Below are 27665 nucleotides of genomic sequence, written 5' to 3' on the forward strand. Positions count from 1 at the left end.
CAGCATAGTGAAAATTCCCACTCAAACTCTGCCCACGCTGCCAAGAGGCCTGCTCCTCAGTCTTTGCGTGGACACCTCTGATACCAGGGTGCTCCTTACCCTTTGCAGCCCATTTCTACTTCATTGAAGTGAGATTATTGGAAAATGAGCTTCCCAGGCATGGTGCCAAACACTTCTTCCCCACAAAATTCCTGCATTGTTCCTCCCTCTGCCCTTTGGAGACGTGCTGAAGAGACACAAGAAGACAGTTATCATATGCCCTTCTTTCATGGCTACCTCTGCCCTAGCTCCTCCCACTCCCCTCTGGGCCTGCTCGTCTCCTTCAAAGGTCACTCAAATGACCTGGTCCCATTCCATCCCTTGAGCCCTACCTGCCTGACCGCTGTGTGCAGCTAAGCATGGCTCTCGGTGTGACAGTGGATATAGAAGTGGGAAGGACACACCTGTGTCCTCTGTCTAAAGACCCAACACATGAAGATCATGGATTTAGGGCCAGCTCGGAATGTATCAGTTAGCCATTGCTATGTAACAAACCACCTCAAAGCTTAATGATGGAAAAAAGTCATTTATTGTTCTTCATAAATCTGTGGGTCAGCTGAGTAGTTCCGTTGCTCTGGGCCATCTCTAGACATGGAGCTGCTCATACATCTGCAGTTTGCTGGTGGGCTGGGTGAGGGCGGGCTGATCTAAGAGAGCCTCCCAAAGGCATCTGGCAGTTGGCTGGCTGTGGGCTGAAGTGGCTAGCATGATTGGGACATATGTCTGTCACCCAGTAGGGCTCACCCAGGCTGTTTTTACAGTAGGTAGGTGGGCTGCAGGAACAGGAAGGCCTCCTGAGGCTTAGACCCGGAAATGGCACTCACCCTCTCTGCCACATGCTACCAAAGCAGGTCACAGGCCAGCTGGGACTTGAGGGGTCAATGGGAAGAGCTGCAAAGCCACATTGTGAAGGGCCTGCCTATCAGGAGGGGTGCAGAAAGGGGCCGTTGTTTTCTTGCACACATGATGAGTACAGAAGCCATGGCAAAAAGTGAGAGGCCTCTGGACATACTATCCAGAGAAGACACGAGGTGACGAGATCAAGGACAAAGAAGAGGGCTCTACTTGATTTTCCAAGATCAAAATGCTTTTTGTGTGTCTTTTTCAGATTAGGGCAATAATATTTGACTCTCGTACAATCTATTCATGAAATCAGCCACTCTCATGTGCTGTCACTCTACTGGGCTCCCCACCCGCTTCTACAGGAACTAACTTGAAAATAAGTATTTGTAGAAATTTGTGAGCTTAAATGTATGAAAACACCAAGGCAGAGTGTGTGGGAAATGGACACAACAAGAATATGTAGTGGACACATCTGGGAGCCTGTCCCCAGCTCACTAGGCTCCCTCTCCCCTGACCCTTAGGGTCAGTCATGGCTCCTGGTGGCCATGTTTTCCCTGTGCAATCCCTCCCTCCACATTCCTCACTGGGTGGCCAAAAGTTCCCTCATACTCATGTATTATTTGTGTAATTGTCATGTGTAGTGTAACAGCAAATAAGTGCAACAACAATGAAGAGAAGAATGCCAAAGAAATATAATTTCTATGCATTCCTTAATGTTTTTAATTGTGGAAAATGTCAGAGAAAATACATTTGTGAGACGTTATACTTTGGGCCTCTCTCAAATTCAGACCCATTTGGTACAAGCCACGATGAGCCTCTTGAACATGCCACTCACCGACTTTATACATCATTCTTTTCCCTAAAGTCAGAAATCAGACACTGTCCTCAAAAGATCCTGTGCCACTTATTTATTTTTTTTTAAGTTTAGTTTTATTTATTTGAGAGAGAGAGAGAGAGAGAGAGGGAGGGAGGGAGGGATCTAGAGAGAGAGAGAGAGAGAGAGAGAATCCCAAGAAGGTTCCATGTTAGCGCAGAGCATAGGATTTGATCTTACGAACCTCAAGATCACGGCCTGAGCCAAAATCAGGAGTGGGACGCATAACTGACTGAGCCTCCCAGGCACCCTTATGTCATTCATTTATTTCAAATACAAGGCACTGTGACCTAAGGGAATAAATGTTTCCTTTTTTGAATACACAACGTGACATCTGTGAAGCATGAATGTAAGTTAGGACCTGCCCTTACTGGTGACAGAATTGATCACAACAGTCTACAGAAGCCAGACAATGTTAGAACTGTCCTTCCAGGCAGAGGAGGTATGGCCACCTCTGGGACCTGTGCCCCCAAAGAAGTCTGATTGCTGAGTAAGAAAAGTAATGCAAAGTTGAGGAGGGACCTGTCAATCCTCTTGGCAAGTCATTTGAAAAGGGACAAATGTAGTCCAAATTAAAGATCCTAAAGGAGGCAGAAAACATATTCAAGTATCTATACCTATAGGTGTGACTAGCTGTTTAGATTGTTTTTTTGAAGTTCATTTATTTCTTTATTTTTGAGGAGGGAAGGAGGGGCAGAGAATGGGAGAGAGAATCCCAAGCAGGCTCCATGCTCAGTGCAGAGCCCAGCTTGGAGCTTGATCTCACAACCATGAGATCATGACCTGAGCCAAAATCAAGAGTCAGATGCTTAGCTGACTGAACCACCTAGGCACCCCTAGATTGTTCCTATTTTTAAAAATCCCAAGGGAGTAGCTCCCTTAGGGCTAAATATTCTTTAATAAGCATAACATAAATTTAACATTGCTTTTGGTTGCAACTTTGAGTCACCTCGTTTCCCACCCACTTCTCAGTGTGTCTTGGACTTGTGAGATTTCTTAACTCGTCCCTTTTTCCCAAAGCACTTCCGGCAGCCGAAGGCGCAGCATTTATAAGTGAGGAAGACAGTGCCCAACACAATGGCCAGGAGGAAGCCGATCACGTCCAGAGAGTGGTACTGGTACCAGGTGAGATCATGGGCGGCAGCGCGCAGGTGCGGGGCCCCCTTGTGCCTCATCACGAACTCTATCCAGAACACAGCCAGGTCCAGGGGCTCGATGGGGCGGTCCTTGTGCAGGGTGGACAGGCGCATGATGTTCTCCTTGTAGCTAAACACAAAGACAGTTATGTGAGTGCTAGGACACCCACCATAGCAACCCATCCTCGCTTTAGGCTTGCTGTGGTTGGGAAGGCAACCAGATTTTACAACCTTGGTAGAGGCAATGTGTTTCCATCATAGCCAGAAAGCACACACACACACACACACACACACACACACACACACGCTGGTCTTTATCTCTGAAATTTCTAAAAAATGTAGAAAGTTGGGGCACCTGTTTGGCTCAGTCGGCTAAGTGTCTAGCTTTGGCTCATGTCATGATCTCACAGTTCATGGGTTCGAGCCCCACATTGGTCTCTGTGCTGACAGCTAGCTCAGAGCCTGGAGCCTGCTTCAGATTCTGTATCTCCCTCTCTCTCTGACCCTCCCCTGCTCATACTGTCTCTCTCTGTCTCTCAAAAAATAAATAAAAAACATAAAAGAAAAAAAATTTTAATGTAGAAAGAAAACAGGAAGCCAAAATTATAATATTAAATTATTTGAACCTTGCTTCCTATTTTCTTCTCTTCTTTTTCAAGATATGTTTGTAGGAAATTAGATGGCTTTTTATAATAAGAGAAAGAAATAAAGGAAAAGGTCATGTCAGAAATTATGAGCAGTTTCCCTCTCACAGTTTTAAACAATCCCATCTACTCAAAGTAAAAGTCATTTGTAAGTGCCGTCTGCAAGATGGCGGCATACATCACACCGTCCAAGTACTAACTTTAGCAGGAGGCTGTGTCTATGCAGCCTGGGATGGAAAATAGATTTTTGTCTATTTTGGACAGGCATGGATAGATGAATAGGAACATCCACATCCAAACTGGGTTAGATGCTTTAACTCTTAGTGTGGATGCGCTGCAAGAAGAAAGAGAAGGTGGAGAAGGAAGAAAGAAAAGGAAAGGGAGAAGAAAGAGAAGAAAGTAAGATATTTTTATTCAGGAGTAATTATGATAATTGCCATGTTTAGACAGGTCTGTCATTTTATTTGGATACATTATTGTACTATGATAGCAATATTTGAAGACCTATTAAATATTTTTTTATGTAAATCTTCTCTTAAACAAGATAGATTTTCTATAACTTTAATTCATTCATTCATCCACCCATTCATTCAGTATTTATTGAGAACCTGTTACGGCCTGTCTGCAACATCTGATGTCTTTCTGTCCCTGCTTAGCGTGCTGGGAAGAGGGAGATTCACAATTAGGTAGCAATGACTCATGAACAGACAAATACACTTAGCTAAACTCTCAAGCTGATTGATGAATATTTTTTAAAAATAGGAGAACTTCTGCCAAATCCTTTTTAGGTTCTAGATAGTTGTCTGTATCACGGAACAAAAGATCAAAATTGCATGACTAACGTGAACCTCAGGAACGAGTTTTATCAGCACATGGAGAGAAGTCGGGGTTCCACAGCACTGACGTGTGAGCAGCACGTCCTGACTCCAACAAGCGGGGCAGCCGGAAAGTGCCATTCAGAATGGAGGGATGGTGCCCACCGGGTGCTCTGGGCATTTGCCTTGGGGTCATGTGGGCTTCTCTTTTCCATCCATTGGCACCACACATGTGGGCACCGCATCTCTCCCCCCAATTTTCCTTGCCCAGACTCACATGTCACCTGGGCAATGTCTCCTCCCATTGAACACACTTGAGTTTTTTCACATCTGTCCTTCTAACTGATGGCTTTTTCAAGATGAAGCAACTGTGTCTGAAGACTCCACTCTCACAGAGACACACACATGCACACCCAATCACACATGTGCATGCACACACATGTTGTTAACTGGTGGGCGAAGTCCCTCCTGCCCGTCACTTCTTCCCACGAGGTTTTGACCAACCTTTTACTAGTGAACTTGACAGCAATACAACAAATTCCATGCAGAGATCATTTGATCTGATGGCTTTTGCCTCTTGAATTGTTTCAGAGTCACATTTGAATACACTCATCTTTGCTTTCATCACAAGCCTTTGTGATATCACATGACCCTCCCCCCCCATTTATAAATCTTTATAAAATTTCTCACGGGTTTCAGTGCTAGGAAGAACTATACTTCTAGGCTCTTTGTCTGTTTTTATCTTATGGACACTATGCTCATTATGGAATATTTCTCTCTTTGCAGGATCTCATAGAGTAGATGTCTACTGGGTGACAATGTTTTTTAATAAATTGAAGTTTTAAACCTACCAAGGGAAATAATACTTAAAATCATTTTTGGGGCACCTGGGAGGCTCAGTTAAATGTGTGATTCTTGATCTCGATCTCAGTTCAGGTCACAATCTCTACATTTGTGAGGGGCTGTGTGGGGCTCTGTGCTGACATCCTGTTTGGGATTCTCTCTCTCTGCCCCTCCCCCACACATGCTCTCCCTCCCTTTGTCTCACTTTCTCTCTCTCTCTCTCAAAATAAATAAATAAACTTAAAAAAAATTTAAAAACCTCCTTAATATCATTTCTATAAGTTCTCTAGGAATTAAAGCATCCTTTCATAAAATGCATAATAATAATCCCCAAATCATCCCACTTATTAATTAGGCTTTTATGTAGTTGTTTTCACATTTGAATACTTATTGTGAATGAGATGGCCAAGATACAGGTAGTATTCCTCTCTACCTTTTCTATTACCTTTTGTCATTGATGACAGTTTTCAGGGCATTTGCTAAATCTTCAGAGGTCATTTCCAGGACATTCAAGGTCACTCCAGCCCCCCGGGTCTCCATGCGCTTCGCGTTGTCCATCTGATCACCGAATAAGGGCAGCATCACCATGGGAACGCCGTTGCATATTCCCTCGTATATGCCATGGGATCCAGAATGCGTGATGAAGGCACGAGCTTTCGGGTGACCTGAGAAGCAGAAGGGAGAAGGATGCCAGCGGTCAAGTCACCGAGGTTCACAGTCCGACACCATCTAGACTCTGCGGGCATGCTAAGGACTCGGCGCCACCCACATGTGGCTCTTGCAGAAGCCTGCAGAGGAAAACATGGGGTGAGATGCCATGGGGTAAAAAGCAATGTGGGACACGTTGGCCATAAGAGCTAAACAATCCTTGAGACTAGCCACGCACAAGCCACTTTCTGAATTGCACTTGGGTTTGACCTACACACCAGATCCTGCCCACATACCAAGCAGATCATTTTGGGGAAGCCACTTGACAAGTATTGTGTTCTTCGCAAGATTTGGTGGTGGAGTGCCAGTGTAGCGCCACAGGACCTTGCAGAGACAAGAGTTAGTTTAAATACAGAGTTTAAAAACACAGTGATTCAGAAATAGCTGGCATGTTCACTGGAATGTGGAGTCTCTGACTGAACATAACCTTGGCAAGGGAGGGAGTGTAGCAACTGGGAAGGCTTCTGGGGACTGATAACATACTGTGAATTTGCACAAATCCACCGAGCTGTACATTTATGACTTTGCCCTTTTCTGCACTTCAGGGGAAAGTTTACTTCATAAAATGAGTGGATGTCGAATTATAGGAGCAGCAATATAAGAAATGAATCCCATGTCCTGACCAGCAGCTTTCTGTAGAAATACTTCTTATGTAACATGAAGAAACACTGTCCTTTTCATTTTACCAATAAAATAAATTCTCCTTAATATGCTGTTGAGTTTCTTAGAGAAAATGAGACCTCCACGTGAAAGCAGACCGCAGTCCAACAGAGTAGTTGAGAGTGACATGGGAAAAAGACCTTTGGATTAGTAACTGGGACATTGCAGGGAACCCCCAGACTAAAGTCCAATGGATAGGATTAATTTCAATACTAGAAGTCTGGAGTTCAACTCTTGTGAAAATACAGATACAGAAGGCACAGAATCGTATGGAATCTTCTTACCGTCTGAGGTATTTTGCCCAAAGCATCAGCAATTTCCATAGCTTTATTCTTAGGAATCTCTGAGACCATGGAGCCCAAAGAGAAAACCACAATCCCATGTTCTCCAGAAGCATTAACATAGGCTTCAAATTCCTAGAACCAGAAGAGAAATTTCCAGTTAATTTTCTTCACACTTTCTTTGGGAACTGCACAATTCAGCTATGAATCAGATTTCTTCTTAAGAACATGATTAAAGGTGTGTGCATGTATGTGTGTGTGTGTGTGTGTGTGTTAGAGACACGAAATATTAGAGCATGTTGTAGCCTTCCTTCCCCACCTGCACCCACCAACCCCCGTTATTCCCTTCCACAGGAGGAAGGCTTCCTGCTTATCTGATTATCTCTTGAGTTCTTTTTTGAGATGCAGAAACCAGGTTATGTGCTATTTTCCAAAGGAAAAGCAATCAAAGATAAGACCAGATCCACTTCCCAGGGGCTTCAAGCAGCTGAAAGGGTCTTGGGAGAAAGCAGGCTTTCAGGAAGGGGACTGATGCAGAGAGCAGGAGGCAGCTGGAAGGACGGAGGAAAGGTGAATGAGCATCACAGAGAGAGAAGAGAATCGTTCAGCAGATCGGTGAAGGGAGAGACATCAGGAAAGAGAAAACCTGTCCAAAAAGAATTTCAGAAAGCTTTCTGCAGACTCTAAAACTCCTGCATGGCCCGTTTAAGAAAATCTACAGTAAAAATTACTTTTGAAAGCTTCTGGAATATTCCTTTTATGTTGAAAGAATGAATGGAGTCAAAGCACAAAGCTGCATAGTGTTGAGGATGAGGCTCACAGTTAAAGAAAACCCTCAAACAGCCAAGGCAGTCTTTAACAATCCTTGCTTCCCCGCCGCCAATACACTGGGGGGATTAGGGATCATATTCGTGTCAACTGGGTGCTGAAATTTAACCAGTGAACCTGGCATTTTCCCACCTTTCCTGGAGAAGAGATTTCTCAAGATTTCAAGTCAACTTTCCTGCCTTAGCAAGAACATACAGAAAGATACCTGAATCTTCTTTGCTGGTTTCATAATGTACTGTTGAAAGCAGAAAATCTCCCTAAGTGAAGATACGAACGCAGGACAGAAAACCTTGCCAAGGGTGCACAAGGATCTGAACCCTCTCTGTGGAGTTCAGAGAGGGTCAAGAGCATGTGAGAAAACCCCGAGTACCAAAGCCACCGGCAGGAAGGATAAATAGGCAGTGAGTCTCAGCCCACCCCGCACATGACCCCCTTTCCCCCAGAGTGTTCATGTCCCATTTCAGAGATGATTCCAGGTCTGGGTTCCTTCTAGCGGAATATCCTTCCCGCCACCCGAGGAAGATTGCAGCTGTAAGTCCACTTCTCCAACCAAGACCATCACTGGGCACTGCAGGCAGTCTTGGCTGTGTTAAGACAAATGTACTCAAAACAAAGCAATGGGGCTTGTTTCTGAAGAAACTTCTGGAACAGATGGCCCAAGGAATAAGGAATGGAGAAGAGAGGGCTGTGTGACAAGCCCTCCACCTGAGCCTTGCATGCAAGACCACATTATTAGAAAACGGAGGGGTCTCAGTCAGTCTTTCCCATGGCGAATACTGCCCTAATAATTGCTATGAAATCGTCTTCTTTATTAAGAAGCAATTTTTTTAATCGAGTGAGTTTTTGTTATCTGAACTGTGAATGGTTTTCTAATTAATAATGCACCTTACAACAACTAGAAGATGAATGATCTATGGTTCCCATGGATGAAGCAGGGGTATGGGATTGTAGGGGTGTGTATAAGAGTGAGAGACAGTGATGGTGGGGACCCCACTAGTAAGTGCAGATCACAGATATGACCTATCAAGGCCCTACCCCTGAAGAAATAGATTTTAGAGATGGATGTCAGACAAAAGCTCTGAGAGCTAGGAACCAAAACTTAATACAATGAGAAAAACAGCAGTATTAGCTGCATTGAGTCATGAGCGGTGGCTATGTCCCCAGGAAGAGAGTAAGGAAGTCCCCAGACTCAACACTAAGCAATAATCACAGCTCAGACTGATCTGACCCAACCTTCAAAGCCAACTTCAGAGTACTTTGGTCTTCCAGAAACACACATACTCAGGCATACACACGTGCACGTACATAGGCACATGCCTACACATGCACACATACAGAGTGGCAATTCCATGTAGGGGAAATAGAGCAAGGTTGTGAGTATGGCAATTTCCTCCCAACTGTAGGTTATTAATGATCTAATTAACTCCCCTCAAGCCTCCCAAATGGTTTTCTATGTCTCCCAGGAAGGCCAGGGACATTAATGAGACTGTGTAGTGTGGTGGGGTTTGCCCAGAACTGAGGGGTTTCCTGGGATATGACAAACCAGAACACTGGCCACGCTGGGAATGACATGTAGAAGACTTCTGATAGGGCTCGGCACATGTGATTTTAAGGGACTTTTTCCAAACTTGAGTCAGAGCATGACCAGTAAAGCCCCAATACTGCCCAGCCCCTTCAGGGGTTAGCTCCCTGCCTGGTCCCCGCAGCCCCTCCCTGCCCCAGCAGCTCTCTTCGAGGCTTCTGGCTCCGCGTGGCTGTGTCCTGGCCTTCCCCATTGGGCTCATCTGGAAGGTCCGGGAGGCCAGCACCCAGCCTCCCCACCGCGATGCTGCAATTTTGGTTTGTGGCCAAGACCTCGTAAGGATGTTTTTCCTGAAGTCCTTACTTCCACCACACCACATCCCTCTTTCCTGGGAAAAGATGGCTCCTCTCCAAGTACCTTTTGAGTTCATTCTCCTGAATGAAGGTCAAAAGCTTACCTCTCTTCCTAGGACCTTCCTTCCTGCATGAAACCCACCCTTCCTTTAACCATGCCTACAAAGGGCCATGTCTGGTTTCACCCCCTTGCACACCCCACACACCCACTCAGCACCCACCCAGGTGAGATCGCCATAAAAAGGAATCCACAGGTTCATAAACACCCAGAGTTAAATAGCAAGACTCAAGTTTAAATGTCACAGAAATTCATCTACAGATCAGGGAAGGGCAAACTGCTGACAAAACTTCCCCTGATCCTGGCACTGACTTCACAGACTCCGGGATGGCCAGAGAGAGAAGCAGTGTGTCAATCGAAGATAACTCTTGACTCCCCCACCTCGTATCTCCTTCAGAAAAGCACCAGGCCACCTCTGAAGTGAACACACCTGCCACCCCACTGAAGGTCCTAACTTCTGCTGAGAGTTTAGTATTTTGAATTCCAGGCCTTTATTAGATTTTTCTCCCCAAATGTCTTCTGTTTCTCAAAACCCCTGGTAAACACTTGTTGGAAACCAGTTGCTGTATCACTACGCATTCGAAGCCACAGACAAAGACCACAAGCTTCTCTCCTCACCAGTCTTTCTTCTCACCATCTCCAAGTCCCTGTTCTCACCCACCTTCTGGTGAGCTGTTGTCCTCAGACCCAACATGTCTGGGTGGATATCATCTCTGAATCCCAGCTGTCCACAAAGACAGTCTCTCACTCTGAAAAGGGAGTGACATCTTGGAATTCTTGAGTTTCATTCCTTTGCTCTCAATGCCATTCTACTATCTTTTGTCCATCAGGCATCCCACGCATGCCCAATGCTAGGTGTGCTTTCCCTATTGGGACCAGGACAATCACCAGTAGAGGAATGGAAGCATAGAGTAACATTCTTTAATTAACAAAGGGGATATGGGGCACCTGGGTGGCTCATTCGGTTGAGTGTCCAACTCTTAATTCCAGCCCAGGTCATGATCTCAGTGTTGTGAGATTGAACCCTACGTCACACTCTGCACTGAGCATGGAGCCTGCTTGGGATTCTCTCTCTTTGCTCCCCTTTCACTCTGCCCCTCTTTCCTACTTGGGCTCTCTCTCTCTCTTTCTCTCTAAAATAAAAAAAGTAAAGGGGAAAAAATAGCAACTTGACAAACCAGCAAAAATCAGGAAAAGTGACCACATAAAATAAAAATAAACTGGGAAAATTAGAATCAAATCTATCAATTTTTAAATTAAGAGCAACTCAGCAAAATTCTCTTGACCAGGTTAAAAATATCAGCTCCGTGTTATTTAAAAAGAAAAGAAAGCTTTAGGACAAAGGGGTACCAAAAAGACTCTAGGTAAATATCAGCAAGATAATCAGGAATGATTATATTAATATCAAAAAAGTGGAATTTCAAATTAAAAAGCTTAGTAGGACCAAGAGGGCTGCTGCCAGGTACGGTTCACAAAGACATTCTCATACTGAGGCTTGATTCCACCAAACAAGGCAGCAACTAACACTCACTCAACACAACTCACTACTTAGAGAAATTCACAGGGGAAAAAAAAATTTATGGAGGGGCACTTGGGTGGCTTAGTCGGTTAAGAGACTGACTCTTGATTTTGGCTCCAACTATGATCTCATCATGATCTCATGGTTTGTGACATTGAGCGTCAGGCTCTGGGCTGACAGTGCAGAGCCTGCTTGATATTCTCTCTCTCTCTCTGCCCCTCCCCCATCCCTGTTTCTCTCTTTCTCTCTCTCTCAAAATAAATATACTTTAAATACATATATACATCAATAAGTTACGCCAAAAACTGATATTGAGAAAGACAGTTGAAAAAGTTCTGTAGCCACTCTTGTTAAACAGCTAAAGAAGAAAATCATTTAAATAAATAAAGGTTATTTGCCAAAGTACAGTAGCAAACATAATACAAAATGATGAAATGAAAATCAATCTTCAGGGGCACCTGGGTGACTCAGTTAAGTGTCCAATTCTTAGTATCAGCTCAGGTCATGATCTCATAGTTCATGGGTTCAAGCCTCACATCAGGCTCCATGCTGAAGATGTGGAATTTACTTGGAATTCTCTCTCTCTCCCCCTCTCTCTTTAACCCTACCCTGCTTACATTCTTTCTCCCTTTCTCTCTCTCTCTCTCTCTCTCAAAATAAATAAACTTCAAGAGAAAAAAAAAGGAAATCAATCTTCATTACAATCAGGAGCAAGACAAGAATCCTTGCAATTGCCAACATCATTCAACTGTTTTGAAACATTCTAGTGATTTCAATAAGACCAATATTTGAGGGGTGCCTGGGTGGCTTAGTTGGTTAAACATCTGACTTCAACTCAGGTCATGATCTCATGGTTCATGGGTTCAAGTCCCACATTGGGCTTTGAGCTGATGGCTCAGACCTGGAGCCTGCTGGGTCTCCCTCTCTCTCTGCCCTTCCCCTTCTCTCTCTCTCTCTCTCTCTCTCTCTCTCTCTCTCTCTATATATATATATATATATATATATATATATATATATATCTCAAAAATAAACATTAAATTTTTTTAAAAATAAGACCAATAGTTGGCATGGAATTTAGAATAGAAGAAACCACATTTTCTTTATTGATGAAAGATGGCCCACTGATTTTTTTAGTGACAGAATCAATATTTTGAGTTGGCTGAATTTTTATTTTGAGCTGAATAATGAGTAGATCGTCAGCTACAGACAGAAATGGAAAAACTATCACATTTACTGTAGTGACCCCAAAAAAGGGGGGGGTAAAATACTTAAGAAAAACTGACCCAGAAAGGAACAGAAAAATATGAAGAAAACTACAAAATACTTGATCTTTGCTTAAGGTAATATTTGAGTAGCACCAAGAAGTGGAAGACCCTGGGATGCAAACGTCTGTGTTCTTCCCGGGGGACTGGATTCAGTAGCAAACAGAATCACATGTGGCCCAGAAATACCATGAAACATGGGACAGTTTTTTAAAAATAGATACAAAAAATAGAAAATAGACATTCAGGACATACTGATAGGTGAGCAGTGGGGCATTGTTGCCTTTTTTTGTACAATAAAGAACAAGAACTTGCCTACATGTACCTATGTTTGTATGGAATTCTAGGAGTCTAAAGAACGGGTGGAGATCACTGCCTATCTGGTGACTGGTCATCAGTTCACGCCCTTTGCTGGTTTCTATTCATTCCTTTCACAAACATTGGTAAGCACTTATTACGTGCCCTAGACGCTGATATTTACAGATATTTATGCCAATCACAGACAAACCTTTTGACAAGTGTCAAGGATGCAGTGATGGGAAGAAGTGGTCCCCGCCCCCACATATATGGAAGAGATGGTCAATAAACAATTATCTAAATGAAATGATTGCGGTATTTAACGAACTATGAAGGAAATAGCACCGGATGCTATCTTGGAGAGAAGGACTCCATGAGGAAGCAATATCTGAAAAATAAGAAGACAGCCAGAAGGACAGAACATCAAGTTCAAGGGTCCTGAACCAGGAAAGATTTTGGAATGTCCCAGGAGTATCAAGAAGGCCTGCGTAACTGGAGACATCTACACAGGTTTATAAACAAACCCTTTGGGGCACCTGGGTGGCTCAGTCGGCTAAGCGTCCAGCTTCAGCTCAGGTCATGATCTCACAGTTCGTGGGTTCGAGCCCCTCATCGGGCTCTATGCTGACAGCTAGCTCAGAGCCTGGAGCCTGTTTTGGATTCTGTGTCTCTCTCTCTCTCTGACCCTCCTCTGTTAGCACTGTCTCTCTCTGTCTCTCAAAAATAAATTTTAAAAAACATTAAAAAATAAGCAATCAAGGGCAATAAGGTTCGTGTGCAGATTTTTGGTCTCTGCAAGGATCCCTGAACTCATTGCTCTGTGCTCACGGCAATTAACCTTTGTTGCATCTAACTGATTACTCTCCACTGGAACACACAGTCTGCTCTCTTAAAGTGTCCCATTCAAAGATATAACCCAGAAAACGCTGCCCACGACAGATGGAAGTTACAACCCAGCACCGGGAGATTTGTAAGGCAGAAACTAACGAAAGAGGACAAGCAACACTACCTCGGCGCGCTCACTTAGCACACCTCAGGGGCAAGTTCATCCAGCCAAAGTACTCACAAGGAGATAGGCTGGTAAAGCTTCCCCCTCAAATACACACCTGGGAGAGTGGCTTTTTGTTGGCACAGTTGATCCCACCGATAAAAACCAGGTTAGGCATGATGGGCCTGGAGTAATCCTTGACAAAGTCACTTCTGAAAAGCCAGACTGATGAGGAGCTCATAAGGTCCTGGACAGTCACATCTTTCCCAAGGACTTCCGAGGCAAGTGGTGCATATGGGGAATAAACCACGTTGCAGAGAAAGCCCTCTGACGCGAGAATAAGCATGTTCTTCACCCGCTGTAGGAAGGTCATGTGATCTGAGTTAAGGGACATAGTCCTGGGCACGTAGGAGGGTGGGCTGGGACATTGGGTACCTTGAAAATCTAGGCCACACGGCAGTTTGTGGGAGAAGAACACAACGGGCAGCGCCAGGTGCAGGGCCACGATGGGGCCGCAGGGAATGAAGGGGTCCGTCAGCACAGCATCAAAGCTGCCTTCCGCCAGGGAGGCCATCAGCTCCTGGTTGTGCAGGAGGTGGGAACAGGCAGAAAACAGCAGAGCAGCGTCCTTCTGGATTTTCTTGTACGTCTCGACCACATACTGCAGGAAAGGTTTCTTCTCAAAAACAGCAAGTCCAAGACTGATAAATGCCTCTTCCATGTCCTCCCTGCGGAACGGCACGGGGTAGGTCCTCAAGGTGTAGGACGCACCTTCTTTAATGTGCACGGTGGCCTCGGGAGCCAGGACCACGATGTCGTGTCCCCGCTGGTGCAGCTGCTGGATGACCTTGAACAAGCTCAGCCAGTGGCTGCCGTCCACTGGCACCAACAACAGCTTCCCACCCTGGGACACGGGGGGGTTCAGCGTGCACAGCAGCAGGCCCAGCACGAGCAGACGTGGACCCCGGGGTCCCCAGGCCATGGCTCTCCTGCATCTACTACCAAGCCTCTCACCTGCCAAAAGTTTGCCCTCCCCTACTTATATGTCGCAAGAACCGATCTATACTCGAAGTTAATGTTTGATTGTATCACATGACTCTCGCTGTCCCTCAGCTAAAGATCGCGGGAAGTTTACCTTTGAAACTAACGAGGGTGAAGAGCTTTCCTGGGTCTCTTTATTTCCCCCAAGTATCTTGATTTTTTATTTATTTACATTTAAGTTCTTATTTTAACTCCAGTTAGCAAACATACAGTGTAATATTCACTTCAGGTGTACGATACAGTGATTTAACATTCCCTCCATCACCTGGTGCTGGTCGGGACAAGGTACTAGGTTTCTCGTTAGAAAACCACTGTTTTACCGGCTGGAATTCTTTACCAACCAGTCGGGTCCCATTCTTGAGGGACCAGACAAGGGAATGCAGCTCTGGGACCTCTGAATGGAGGAGATGAGTATTTCCCTGCACCAGAAGTGTCACCAGACAGGTAAAAGAAAAAAGCCATGTGGTGACAAATCAGACATCCTTTTCAGGAATGAAATAGAAAGCAGAATATGGCTTTTAGAAAGGAAAGAACATGGGGTACCTGGGCTGCTCCACTGGTTGAGCGTCCAACTTTGGTTCAGATCATGATCTCTTGGTTGTTGGGTTCGAGCCTCTGGTCAGGCTCTGTGCTGATAGCGGGAAGCCCACTTGGAATTCTCTCTCTCTCTCCTCTCTCTGCCCCTCTTCCCCTTCTCTCTTTCTCAAAAACAAATAAACATTACAAAATACAATAGAAAGGAAAGAACCAGACACTGCAAGCCCACTTTGGGCCCATGGAAGCCTTTAAGAACATTCCCCACAGGTGACTCAGGGCTCTCTGCCCAACCACTGCCTCATTTTTTGAATTCATTCATCCAGCAAAATGCCTACTGAGTCCTGCACAGCGCTGGGCCTGGGGCACCAGAGACACCACCACAGGTGAGTCTCCTGCCCCCCCAGAACTCCAGTTCCATCGGAAGAGACAGACTGACGATGTAAACAGGCACACAGACGTATTAGAGGCCCTCCAGGGAGGAAATGACGCTGCAGGCTGGTGAATGGCGGGAAAGGAAACCCAGGACCGCCCCGCATTCCCACAGAGAGGCGGTGAGAGAGCACTCTGTCAATAAGAAACTAAAATTGATAAGCGAGCAAGAGTCAGTTAAACGTGCTTGTCAACACAGCCCCGAGGTCCAGGGAAAGCAGACACTCTGAGAAATTCTGATGACCACGTTGAAGCAAAGGGGAAAGGTGAACGAAAACAGTAAGAATGTATATTTACTGAGCATGTACTAGGTGCTAAGTGTGGTGCTTCGCATTTCACAACACATTTTATGTAATCCCCTAGAAGTATCCCTTAAAGCAGGCACTGTGATTCCCATTTTACAGAGGAAGACACTGAGGCTCAGCGAGACAAGGTGATTTGCCAGAGTCCTGAATTTACTAAGTGGCAGAGCTGAGATCCAGGCCCTAAGTGTCAGAGCATAGAGACCTTACTCTTAACCCACACAGAGCTCCCCATGGCTTCTAGCGGGTCCCAGACCCTATAGCCAGGTCCAAAACTTACAGCCAACAAGGAGTCAGAAGTAAAGCTGTGATTCCCGCAGTCATTACTCAATTGAAATAATGGAGAGAAGGCAGAGGGCAGGACTTTGGGACCAAGTAGAAAGTGTCACACAGCAATACCCAGCACTAGCTGGTGCCCCAAATGATCAAGTGAAGGATCAGGGAGCAAGTATGGTGGTCACAAATAGAAATGCCCCTTCCTGGGGCACTTGGGTGGCTCAGTCAGGTGAGCATTGGAGTTCAGCTCATGTCATGAACTCACAATTCCTGAGTGCGAGCTCCACATTGGGTTCTCTGCTGTCAGTGCAGAGCCCGCTTCAGATCCTCTCTCTCTCTCTCTTCACCTCCCCAGGTTGCTCACTCACTCTCCTCAAAAATAAAATAAACATTTTTTAAAAAGTCAAATCCAAGTGCAGACAGAACTGATCACTTCACCTTTCTTTTGGGGATCACTGTGGTACTCTGAAACCCCAGAAAGAGAGCACAGAACCCAGTGTTTTGACCATGCACAGCACCAGCTACCCATCTTCAGAGACCTGTTAAAAGGTCACAGAGAAAACGCTAACTTTAAAGTTTTGATGTCCTGTGGGGCATATTCACAGGGCCTCCCTCGTTCTGGTGCATAGAACAAGTCGGCAAGATTCTCTTTCCACCAGCTTTCCGCCACAGACGTCCAGTCTGGTACGTGCTTATATGTGGGTGCTCTGAAACTCCCCACTCACATCCACCCCATCCCAAGCACTTTCCATTCTCTAGGACTAAGATTCTGGGCAGGCAGAAATGAGGTAGCAATGTTTTGGCTCCTGGGGTGTACCCCTATCGCCCTTCCGAAATTCACAGTCCAATTTAAACATTAAGGGCAATAATTCTTCTGAACTCTCAGTGTCATAAGAGTTCATCCGTAGATTAGCCAGAGCCAAAGGACTGTAACCCCACACAGTCACCACTATGATGATTTTACGACTTTCCCTGCATCACGCAAAGCCATGGAACTGTTTGAGGCCTCTGTTGTACCTACATGGTGTGGGGCCAGGACTCTGCCCTGACAAGCAGGGTTTTGGCTTTGGAATCACTCACGCAGGTGCCAGTCTGTGGTTTTTTAAGCAGTAAACACTCAGTCAATGTGTTTGTACGGGTGTGATGTCCCTTCTCCTTTGCTCCATGCAAGCGACTGCTCAATCCCCGGTCTACTCTCCATCGACTGCCCTGCACTGCCCGATGCCACCACCATCCCTGAAACCTTGGTCAACAATCTCCTAGCACCCAGAATAAAATTCAGAGTCTTTGGGCTTGCCCTCAAAATTCACTAGAATGGACCTTTGCCAGAGTCCAGCTCCAGCAGGTCCGGGGCTCCCTGAAGGACGGACGGTGTTGGCAAAAGGGGGAGGGAATGAGAGAACCACAAGTTTCTGATTATGAGGCAGGCATCTCTGCACTGACCTGAGAGCCAGCTTTATTTATGGAAAAAAATGTATGGGGCCAGCACAGAAGTGGTATTTGCCTTAGACAATGATTTCTGATGACAAATTCTTTGGTATGTAAAAATTTCCCCAGAACGTAGTTTGGTAGAAGACTCGTGCATAATCTTTATCAATAGTGATTGAGGTAGGTGGTTTAGATGCTTATCATATGGGGAAGGAAGGGATCTTCAGCATTCAGATGTAAGGCAATGTTTTTAGCATAGCAAAAGCAAAAGTTAGTTCTTTGTGAGCAGAGGTCAATAGACTATTTTCTAGAGGGGAAGTAAAACAGGTTTCTCCGGAAATGCAATATTTACTCCTATAATCACAAAAAAAGAAATTCCTATAACAAGTTCCTTCACAAGGTGCAATCAGCATATTTTAGAATAAGGGGACAAGTCACTCCCATATCAGTCAACACAGGCGCCTTGGGAGTCGGAGCTCAAGCAAAAATAATTGATTGGGGGGTGGATATTGGTCACCATCTGATGGCGGGAGGTCTTGCAAACCCGCCTTACCTCACAAGGAGTTTTCTCAACTTAGTGAGTTCAGAAAATGGCTCCCAACAGACCTTGAGCTCACCTGTCCAAGTTCATTCCTCGTCTCCAGTCCTTTCACTAGAGCCCTCCCTTTGCTCTTTTCCTTCCACTCATTCTGGAGCACTTGACCTTTCCCAATCATGCTTTTCTCACATTGCTTTGTTCATACTAGACTCTCCTCCAAATCCACTTCCCAATACTGCTTATTCCGTGATTATAAAGTGTCGACTCCAGGATTATAGGATTGTATTCAGTCCCTCAAGGTGACATAAAGTCAGCATTTGTTCTAGTGACAGAGTGTGCCTTTTACTACCCTTTATGATGAAATATTACAGAGTTCATTGGTTAATCATTTTCCTATCAGAACTTAGTGACCTTTATTGATGTTGCCTTACCATCTATCAAAGCAAAAAATACAGTGTCAGAGAATATAGAAGTCCAATGTCCAAAAATGCCAAAACGAAAATCACAGCCAAAGGTACAGCAGTTTTAGTGGAAATAATTACTTCACCTAAGTTGACCAGCACTATAAACACAGCCAGTACATCTTTTTTTTTAATGTTTATTATTTATTATTGAGAGAGACAGACAGACAGACCAGTGCAAGCAGGGGAAAGTTAGAAAGAGAGGGAGACACAGATTCTGAAGCAGGCTCCAGGCTCCAACCTGTCAGCACAGAGCCCCATGTGGGGCTCAAGCTCACCAACCACAAAATCATGACCTGAGCCAAAGTCAGATGCTTAACGGACTGAGCCACCCAGGCGCCCCTCTGGCCAGCAAATTTTAATAGTTTTGATATACTAGAGCAGGAGTTCTCAAACTGTGGGCCAGAGCACCGTGGGGATACCCAAGAAATTTTTAGGGGAATTTTGCAAAGTCAAAACTATTTCAATAACACTACTTGGCTTTTTCACTCACACGATCTCCTTTATGCACAGTGTTTCTCACCAGCCCACATCACCTGTAATATACCAACAGATTGACTGCAGAAGACTCAGTTCTCCTAAACCAGAGAGGTGCAAAAAATGTAATATGATGCCATTCTTCAATAATTGATTTGTTTTGAAAAAGTCATTTTCCCATAAAAATATGATTTATCTTAGGGTGTCATGGTTTTCTTGCTATTAAATTGACTGTGAGGTTGTTTTTCTTTTTTTTGAGTGCCTTAATTTCTAATGGTGTTAAGTATTGACTGATACAATTATAAACTAAAGCAAAAGGGTCCTGGGGCCAGAACACAGGAGAACTGCTGTCCTGGACAAAGGAGGTGGCTGACCTGCAGCACAAGGTCAGACTAAACACATGGCCATCAGTCTACCCCCACCAGGCGAGGGGGAGGCTGACAGAAAGCCTGCTTAAACAAAATTACTCTGCCCTGCTGACAGAGCCCGGGCCCCCACTTCCACCTGCCAACTTCCTCTTTTTCCAGCGGGATTTGGAGATCACAGGGCGCTGGCTGGGAAGCGGGTGGGCGGGGCCAGGTGGCGGGCGGGGCCTCCGTGGGCAGGGCGTGCGCCCCCAGCAAACCACGCCACAGAGAGCCTCGTGGGAAGCGTGGTGAGCCCCACCCCCAGCACTGCATTCTGGGATTCGGCCTCAACCAATGAAATGCGGGCTACGTCACAAGGGCGCCCCTGCCGGGCTGCAGGGAGTCACGGGCAGTCGGTCCCGCGCCCCCTCGTCGTGCCGGTGGCCCGCGGGCCGTGTGGCGCTGTCCGCCATGGTGGACTACTACGAGGTGCTGGGCGTGCCTCGCCAGGCCTCGTCCGAGGCCATCAAGAAGGCGTACCGCAGGCTGGCGCTCAGGTGGCACCCCGACAAAAACCCCGAGAACAAGGAGGAGGCGGAGAGGCGATTCAAGCAGGTGGCCCAGGCCTACGAGGTGTTGTCCGACGCCAAGAAGAGAGACGTCTATGACCGCTACGGCGAGGCCGGAGTGGAGGGCTGTGGCGGCGGCGGTGGTCATGGTGGCGCCGACGGGCCCTTCCGCACCCCCTTCGAGTGCGTCTTCAGCTTCCGCGACCCCGCCGAGGTCTTCAGGGAGTTCTTCGGCTGCCGGGACCCGTTTTCGTTTGACTTCTTCGGGGACCCACTAGGGAACATCATGGACGGTCAGAGGAGCTCCTGGGGAAGCAGAAGCAGGGGGACCGAACCCTTCTTCACCGCCTTCAGTGAATTCCCAGCATTTGGGGGCGGGTTTTCTTCTTTTGATACGGGATTTGGTTCCTTTGGTTGCCTGGGGAATGGAGGCCTTTCTTCCTTCTCCATGTCGACTTCCACCGAATTCGTCAATGGCAAAAAAATCACCACCAAGAGAATCATTGAGAATGGCCAAGAAAGGGTGGAGGTGGAAGAAGACGGAGAGTTAAAGTCCCTCATAATAAATGGCAAAGAGCAGTTGCTCCGCATCGACACCAAGTAATTCCAGTCCAAGTTTAGTTTAAAGCACACTGTGAGGAGTAGCAGGACTTTTTTTTTTTTTAATTGCAAGTGAACTCTTACTTTCAGAACAACTGTACTGAAGAATTTATAAACAGTTCATGCCAATGCCTATTTCTTGTTATTGTTGGGACCATACGAGTTAAGACCGTCTGTCTTCAGAACTTGTTGTAAATACCTGTATGTGCTTTGCTGTTTATTAAACGTAATCCCGAGGCACATTTGATTATTTCGTAGGACTAGGACAAAATGTTTACAGCACCTTGAACCTTGCCTTTCCGTTTTGTTTGAAATGTGAGCCAGGCAGTTTGCTCTGAAGCTAACGTTGCCAAGATAACTCATTTTACTTCAATTTTTTTCAACACATGGTAGTAAAATATATGACTATATTAATCCTTGTGGCTTAAAGATGGGTTTTAATCCCAAAAAAATGCCAGTGACTAGGAAGGGTTTTCCGTTTAAATATAATACCAAGTGTAGCCTTAAAAAAAAAAAAAAAAAAAAGGTTAACTTGGCAAAGTAGTGTATTCGGTTCCAAAAGCTATTGGAACAAATTACCACAAATTTGGTGGCTTAAAACAAGGGACACTTATTCTCAAAGATCTGGAGGTTGGAAGTCTGAAGTGAGTTTGGTGGACTGAAGTCCATGTTAGCAGAAACAGGTTCCCTCCAAAGGTTTGGGCAAAGTACTTAAGTGAATTCTTCATGGTTACATGATTAGTTATCAGCACCCTTAGGATGCTATTCAGATCACTTAATCAGTAAACCAGTGTAGTGATTAGTCAAAACCTAACACAAATCTGATTACTAGCCTGTCCCCAACTCGGTTCTACAACTATGATTTGTGGAAATGTGGTAAGTATTTCCATAAAGTGACACAAAACTATCCCATTGCCATGTGCAAGAAGAATCTCATTTTAAAATAGGTTGGCAAAAGCCAGGAATCCTGGAAAGCCTAGCATATTAACTGGGTGATGCAACATACACATATTGGACAGCAAGTTTCTGTTGTCACAGTTTATGCCCCCAGTGAAAACCATTTGGGGCATGGTTGTCTTGGGATAGCCCATCACAAAATGGGTCACCTCCTTTGGTCATGTCTAAGGAAACGTTTGCGTAAGACATGGGAACAAAAAGGCAGCTGAACTGGACAGACTGAAAGTGAAGCGTATTTGTAATTCTTAACAGGAAGGTCATGTGACTTGAGCACACTTAACTAAGAACATATGAAATTGAGTTAAACCCAATCCCCATGGAATGGTATGCAAACAAGACCTAGCAGGAACATAGGATTCAGCCACTACGATCCCACAAGGGCACATAGTCTGTTAAAACCACATCAAATGATCACTGAGGTGTCCTGGGCAGTGCTTCTTAGCCACTAATTGTACAAGAAGTATCAGAATAAAACACACTGCCAGGGCTTTTTTAAAAAATGAGTGCATTTGCCTGCCAGGCAAGGGAACTCACCAGTGGAGATACTCATAGTTGTTGGTGGGGAGGGGAGGAGGAACACGGGGAGAAGGGATGTCAGGAGTTTTGAAGTGATAGGAGAGTGCACACTTTCACCATGGTTATGCTAATTAAGGGTTAAAAACTACCACCCTGTGTAGGACACAGTGCATTTGTGTCTGTACGATTGGTTAGCATTAGTCTCCATTGGTCAGGAAAGTCTTCAGTTGGGTGGCATATTGAGGTCACTCAGAAGTCATGGATCTCAACAGCTCTGGTAGAAGCACCTACAAGTCGGTCATTGGATGAATATAAAAGCAAATGTGATGTATCCATACGATGGAATATTATAGACTTAAAAAGCAATGATATTCTGACCTAATGCTACAATGAATGAACCTTGAGGACACTAGACCAAGTGAAGTAAGTCAGTTACAAAAAGACAAATACCGTATGATTCCATTTATATGAGGTGCCTGGAGTGGTCAAAGTCATGAAGACAGAAAGTAGAATGGTGGCTCATTATAATAGTTGAGGACAGACAGCATTCCATTTTGATATATCGGAATTAGTGCTGCTAAGTGGAAAGTCGCCTTTTACAGAAATATAAAGCATTTTATTTAAAGAATTTTCAAAATTGAAAATTTCTTTTAAAAAATGTCTTGGCCCCAGAATCACAGTCCTGTATATCAATATTCCTCTGTTAGGGAAAGGCGTGAGTGGGCTTTCAGCATGGAAACAATGGCATTTCCTCTGGTGCCGACAATGACCATCTTGAGGATACTGCAGTGGATTCTCCATGGACTCCCCGCATTTTCCCAAGGAGCCACCCCAGTTCAATAAGGAAGTAGTTTAAGACACCATTTTCAGAATTGGGTATGTCAGGGTTTTTTTAATTGAAAAAACTTAAATATACATTTTTAGGTGTATCTATGGAGCACCTACAAATGTTCATTATAAATTATTGATTATAGAAGTGACTACATGTGACTACAGAGCATTTGAAATGTGGCCAATCCAAATTGAAATGTGCTGTGAGTGTAAAATACACATCAGATCTTGAAGACTTAGTATGAAAGCAAAAGAATGTAAAATATCTCAGGGCACTTGGGTGGCTCAGTTGGTTAAGCATCTGACTCTTAATTTCAGCTCAGGTCATGATCTCACCACTGGTGAGACAGAGCCCCACTTTGGGCTACATGCTGGCAGCACAGAGACTGCTTAGGACGCTCTCTCTCCCTCTCTCTCTGCCCCTCCCCTGCTCATGCACTCATGCTCTCTTGCACACACGAATACTCTCTCAATATAAATTTTTTTAAAGAATGTGAAATACCTCAATTAACTTTATATTGAGTATATGTTGAAGATATGTTTTAGATTTTATAGAATAAAATATATTAAAATTAGTTTTAAATCTCTTCATGCCTTTTTTAACATGCCTACTAAAATTTTTTAAATAACACATGACTTGCATTATACTTCCTTTGGACAATTCTGTACTGGGCCACAAAGAAATCCTATTCAGTATTTTTAATGTAGTGACTTCACAAGAAATGTTCTCTGATTAAGATATAAAATGATTAGAAAAACTAAGAGAAAGAAAACTACATGGGAATAAAGAAATGCGTTAAAGATAGTCATGGACTTAAAATCCAAACCAGAAAATTAAATGACAAAAAAAAAAATCTGAACAATTTATGCTAAAACATAAGAGACACAGGAAATGTTTTATAACCATTAATGTTTCATTATTAAGAAAACTATAATAGAAAGGAACTTAATGCTTACCAAAGGAAAATTAGAAAAATAACTATAACTATAAAATAAACCAAAAGATACAAGTATGACAATCATTAATAAAAAGCAAGCTAGAATTAATGAAATAGAAAACAAAAATACTAACGAATAAGCAATTCCAAAAATTATTTCTTTGCGAAAACCAATAAAAAGAATTCCACCCATCATAAATCTTAAAGAAGAAGGAAGAGGAATAAAAATATGAAAGACTTAGACTTGGTCTCTCATATTTGGAGAAAATTTCCATCAACTACTTAAAGAAGTCACATCTAAGGGTAAACCAAACTAAGAGACAAAACCTCAAAGTAAAAAAGAATTTAGTGAAACAAAAGTGATAATGGTGTGCCTATCATGTATAATACTTGAGAATTTCAGTGTAAATGACCTTTATTGTACCAAATAAATTGGCACAAACATATCTAAAAGTCTCCAGATGACATACCTTGTCCTGCTGGGCACTTTTTAAATAATGATAAGAGATAATATTTATTGTATGCTCATTATGATAATAGTGAAGCCAAATTAGTTGGGCCACCACCCCATCTGCCCATTCAGCGAGAAAAATGGGAGTGAGAATTTGAGCCAGTGCATTTAATGCCAGAAGACATATTTACATAGAAAAACTAAAAGAGAACAGCAACATTTGCTTTCTAAATGCCTTCCTATTTTTAAATTTTTACAAATCTATTTTTTTGTAAGTGAATAAATGCATTGCATGAAGGAAAAAGAATGCCAAGTAGAATAGATCCCTTGTGGTCTGAGCAAAAAGAGAAATGACATTAGAGTCCTATGCAATAATATGTACATAAATGAAAAGGGATGCAGAAGTAAGAATGCAAAAACTATAAAAGATCTAAAGTCATGGAAGTTAATATAAAGTGAATATGGCATTAATGGGGAAAAAAGATGACTAACTCAGTGAAGTAAGAAATAAAATAGCTCCCATGAGTCCTATTTCAATTAAGCCCAAATATCCAGGATTAATGGAAGATGCCTCTGAAGGTGTTAGTAAAGCAATAATACCTACCATGGAAACCTGGGCTGGGGAGGGGTGGGCTTGGTGATGTGGTCAGCCCTCCTAACAACCCTTTCCCCTTTCAGACTCCATTCTTTTCATCACTGTCCTCTGCTTCACTGGGTTTATAGGCTCCTAGTTTTCTCTCTTTCCTAGTCCCTCTGACCAGCCTTTGATGACTTCACCATCCCAATCCATCCAACCAACCTGCCATCCAACTTGGCTAGCCCTACGTTATATACCAGACATCAGCACCTGGTCGGAAAACATGTCAGCACAGCTCTGTCTCTGAAAACTTGAACTCAATTACACCTTCCTCAGATCACAGAGACCTCACCTTCTCTCTTCCACATTGTCTCACTTCCCCTTAATTTACTCAAGCTCTCAGACACTTCTGCTTCCTTTTTGGTGGTTAGGTCTCCTATGATCACACTTTAGTCCCTTCCGATATGGAGCCACTAAAAATAATCACATCAACAAATACAATGTGCTAGTTCCTTTGTCCTTCTCCTGGATGAGCTAACCCCCTACAAGCAAAACCTCCGGAGGGACTAGCCCACAACTGGGTTCCTCTGCTCCTACACAGGTGGAGAAAACTGTGCAACCAGGAAGATGGTGCCTTCATGGAAGACGGTCTTGGTTGACTCAGAGCAGCATTTGCCAGCCCTATCACAGACACTCGCCCCGGTCTCTCATTTTTCTCAGTGACCATGGCAAACCTTCCCTGCACTAGTGGAAGCACTCCAACATTCGTCTAACCAAACTGTCAGGAGAATGAGAGATAGACATCTTTAGAAAGACTGGTAGATAAGTAAGCACCTGGAAGTAAATTAAGAGGTCCACTTGGAACATTATAGGCATTGACACAGACCTGTGATAATGGCTTCCTGTTGGCACAGTTTATGCCCCCGATGAAGACCATGTTGGGCATCGTTGGCCTGGGGTAGTCCAGTACAAAGTCTCCTCTGAAGAGCCACATGGATGCAGAGCTGAAAACCTCCACCACCGACATCTCTCTCCGCAGAAGCTCAGAGGCAAGGCTTGCATAAGGAGTGTAAGAAATGTGGCAAATGTACTTCAGGAACAGAGGGTAGAGCATGTTCTTGACCCTTTGCAGAAATGTCATATGGTCGGAATTCATTGTTAATAGCCTAGGAATATATGAGGAAGGGTTTGGGCATTGCGTGCCCTCAAAATCTAAGTCACATGGAATAGAGCGCAAAAAAAACACAGCCGGCAGGGACAGGTACTTGGCCAGGACTGCCCCACAGGGGAACACCGGATCTGTTAAAACCACATCAAAGGAACTGGCGTTCAGGTGCCCGATCAGGTCCTCGTTATGCATCAGGGCCTCGCAAGACCTTTGAAACACGAAAGCAGCAGATTTCAAAGCTTCCATTGATTTAAAAAACCTCTTTAGAAAAGGTGCTTTTTCAAACACCAGATGAGACTGGCCCAGTAACAGGTCATTAAATTCATCCTGGGTGTACGGAATGGCATAGGTCTTCAGGGTGAAAAAGTCCTCTTTTTTGATATACATATTCACATCTGGTGAAACGACCACTATTTGGTGGCCTCTGGCGTGGAGCTCCTGCACGGCCTCCTTCATGCTGAGCCAGTGGCTGCCATCCATGGGCACCACCAGCACCTTCCCGCCTTCAGCCCAGGGCCCGACACACAGGAACAGCAATAGCCCCGTGAGCGCTGGGCCGGGAACCAGAAATCCTGCAGCCATGTCGGCAGAAGCCCGAAGCAGCTGACTTTTCGGATCAGGCTGTGCCGCCTGCATTTATTTCCGTCATCTTTCTCTTATCGCTGAAGCACTAGAATGGCAAGTAACTGGCAGGCAGCGTGCCCTCCTTATGTTAATCATTACAAACAAAATCTATCCCTGTCTTTCACCACCGGCCCCACCCTTCTGCTGCACACAGGGAGAGAACAGAGCCCCTTGTCTAGAAAGAAACTCACCTGCCTTCACTGCCGTCTCCAAGGAACATTCTAATTCACTCCCTTGCTTTTTATCCAAATCTCAAAACAAGACTGTGGATACCCGTTTCATTTGATCTCCTCCTACTTCTCTGTTAATGGTGTCCTAAAGGGCTGTGACTAAGCTCTGAGGGGTCACCAACGCCCCAGACTCCAAGCATAACTAACCTCTTTGTGGGACGGGACCTTAACTGAAGACTTTTAATGCTCTGTCCTCCCAGGTGTGAGTACATGGAGCACACTCAGAAAGGGGGGAAGGGGAAAGGGGGTGATGGTCATGGAGAGGGGCACTTGTGGGGAAGAGCACTGGGTGTTATATGGAACCCAACTTGGTAATAAACTATTAAAAAAAAAAAAAGAAAAATATATAACATTGCTAAGATAGCTTTCTCTAAACAGAGTGTGATACTAGCTCTTTGGCTTTGATATTTTGTTCCATATCATGACATCTCTTGCAATGGTCAGGGGAAAATCTCCTTGAAATGCCTGTGAAATATGGAACTATCTTGAAGGATCCTGCCCTGGAGACTTGAAGACAACACAAGCATTCGTTGAGCATTCTGTATTTACTCCTCAGAATAAGAGTTGCTGTTTTTTACAGCATTAATGGGCAGGACAACTCTTAGCGATGGCATGGTGGGGGACAGACAGCACCCCTTCTAGAAGGCCTGCTCACCTTGGAAAAGGGGGAAGCCATCACTGAGTCCCAAATCACGCTC

General features: G+C 44.5%; 2 protein-coding genes and 1 long non-coding RNA gene across 4 annotated transcripts; 2 read left to right on the forward strand and 1 right to left on the reverse strand.

The window, feature by feature from the left end:
* Window positions 1-1573: 1573 nt before the first annotated feature.
* Window positions 1574-26695, reverse strand: LOC115287302 (UDP-glucuronosyltransferase 1-3-like). Of its 2 annotated transcripts, none has more exons than XM_029933562.1 (5): window positions 13789-14676; window positions 6847-6978; window positions 6139-6226; window positions 5640-5859; window positions 1574-3022 (listed from the first exon to the last, which is right to left on the reverse strand). In XM_029933562.1, exons 1-5 carry the CDS (start codon window positions 14650-14652, stop codon window positions 2725-2727), a joined length of 1602 nt encoding a protein of 533 aa, XP_029789422.1. In that variant the 5' UTR covers window positions 14653-14676; the 3' UTR covers window positions 1574-2724. The 2 variants fall into 2 exon arrangements, with proteins under 2 accessions (XP_029789422.1, XP_029789423.1); XM_029933563.1 differs by lacking the exon at window positions 13789-14676 and adding an exon at window positions 25832-26695 and having other exon boundaries at window positions 2601-3022.
* On the forward strand, window positions 5597-6604 carry LOC115287304. The gene is made up of 3 exons (XR_003906394.1): window positions 5597-5610; window positions 5699-6001; window positions 6448-6604. It is a non-coding gene; the product is annotated as an uncharacterized LOC115287304 (long non-coding RNA).
* On the forward strand, window positions 19885-20915 carry DNAJB3 (DnaJ heat shock protein family (Hsp40) member B3). The gene has a single exon (XM_029933564.1). It carries the CDS (start codon window positions 19978-19980, stop codon window positions 20677-20679), a length of 702 nt encoding a protein of 233 aa, XP_029789424.1. The 5' UTR covers window positions 19885-19977; the 3' UTR covers window positions 20680-20915.
* Window positions 26696-27665: the final 970 nt, after the last annotated feature.

This window comes from Suricata suricatta, chromosome 3 (assembly GCF_006229205.1).
Source record: "Suricata suricatta isolate VVHF042 chromosome 3, meerkat_22Aug2017_6uvM2_HiC, whole genome shotgun sequence".
Classification (NCBI taxonomy): domain Eukaryota; kingdom Metazoa; phylum Chordata; class Mammalia; order Carnivora; family Herpestidae; genus Suricata; species Suricata suricatta.

What these genes read in the sequence shown, in the direction of transcription:
- LOC115287302 (XM_029933562.1), bottom strand. Translation starts at nt 14,652, where the DNA reads ATGGCCTGGGGACCCCGGGGTCCACGTCTGCTCGTGCTGGGCCTGCTG. An exon ending in TGGGCAAAATACCTCAGACG is followed by an intron (nt 6,227 to 6,846) that starts GTAAGAAGATTC and finishes TGTCTCTGCAAG; the next exon opens with GTCCTGTGGCGCTACACTGG. An exon ending in ACTGTCATCAATGACAAAAG is followed by an intron (nt 3,023 to 5,639) that starts GTAATAGAAAAG and finishes CTTTGTGTTTAG; the next exon opens with CTACAAGGAGAACATCATGC.
- DNAJB3 (XM_029933564.1), top strand. Translation starts at nt 19,978, where the DNA reads ATGGTGGACTACTACGAGGTGCTGGGCGTGCCTCGCCAGGCCTCGTCC.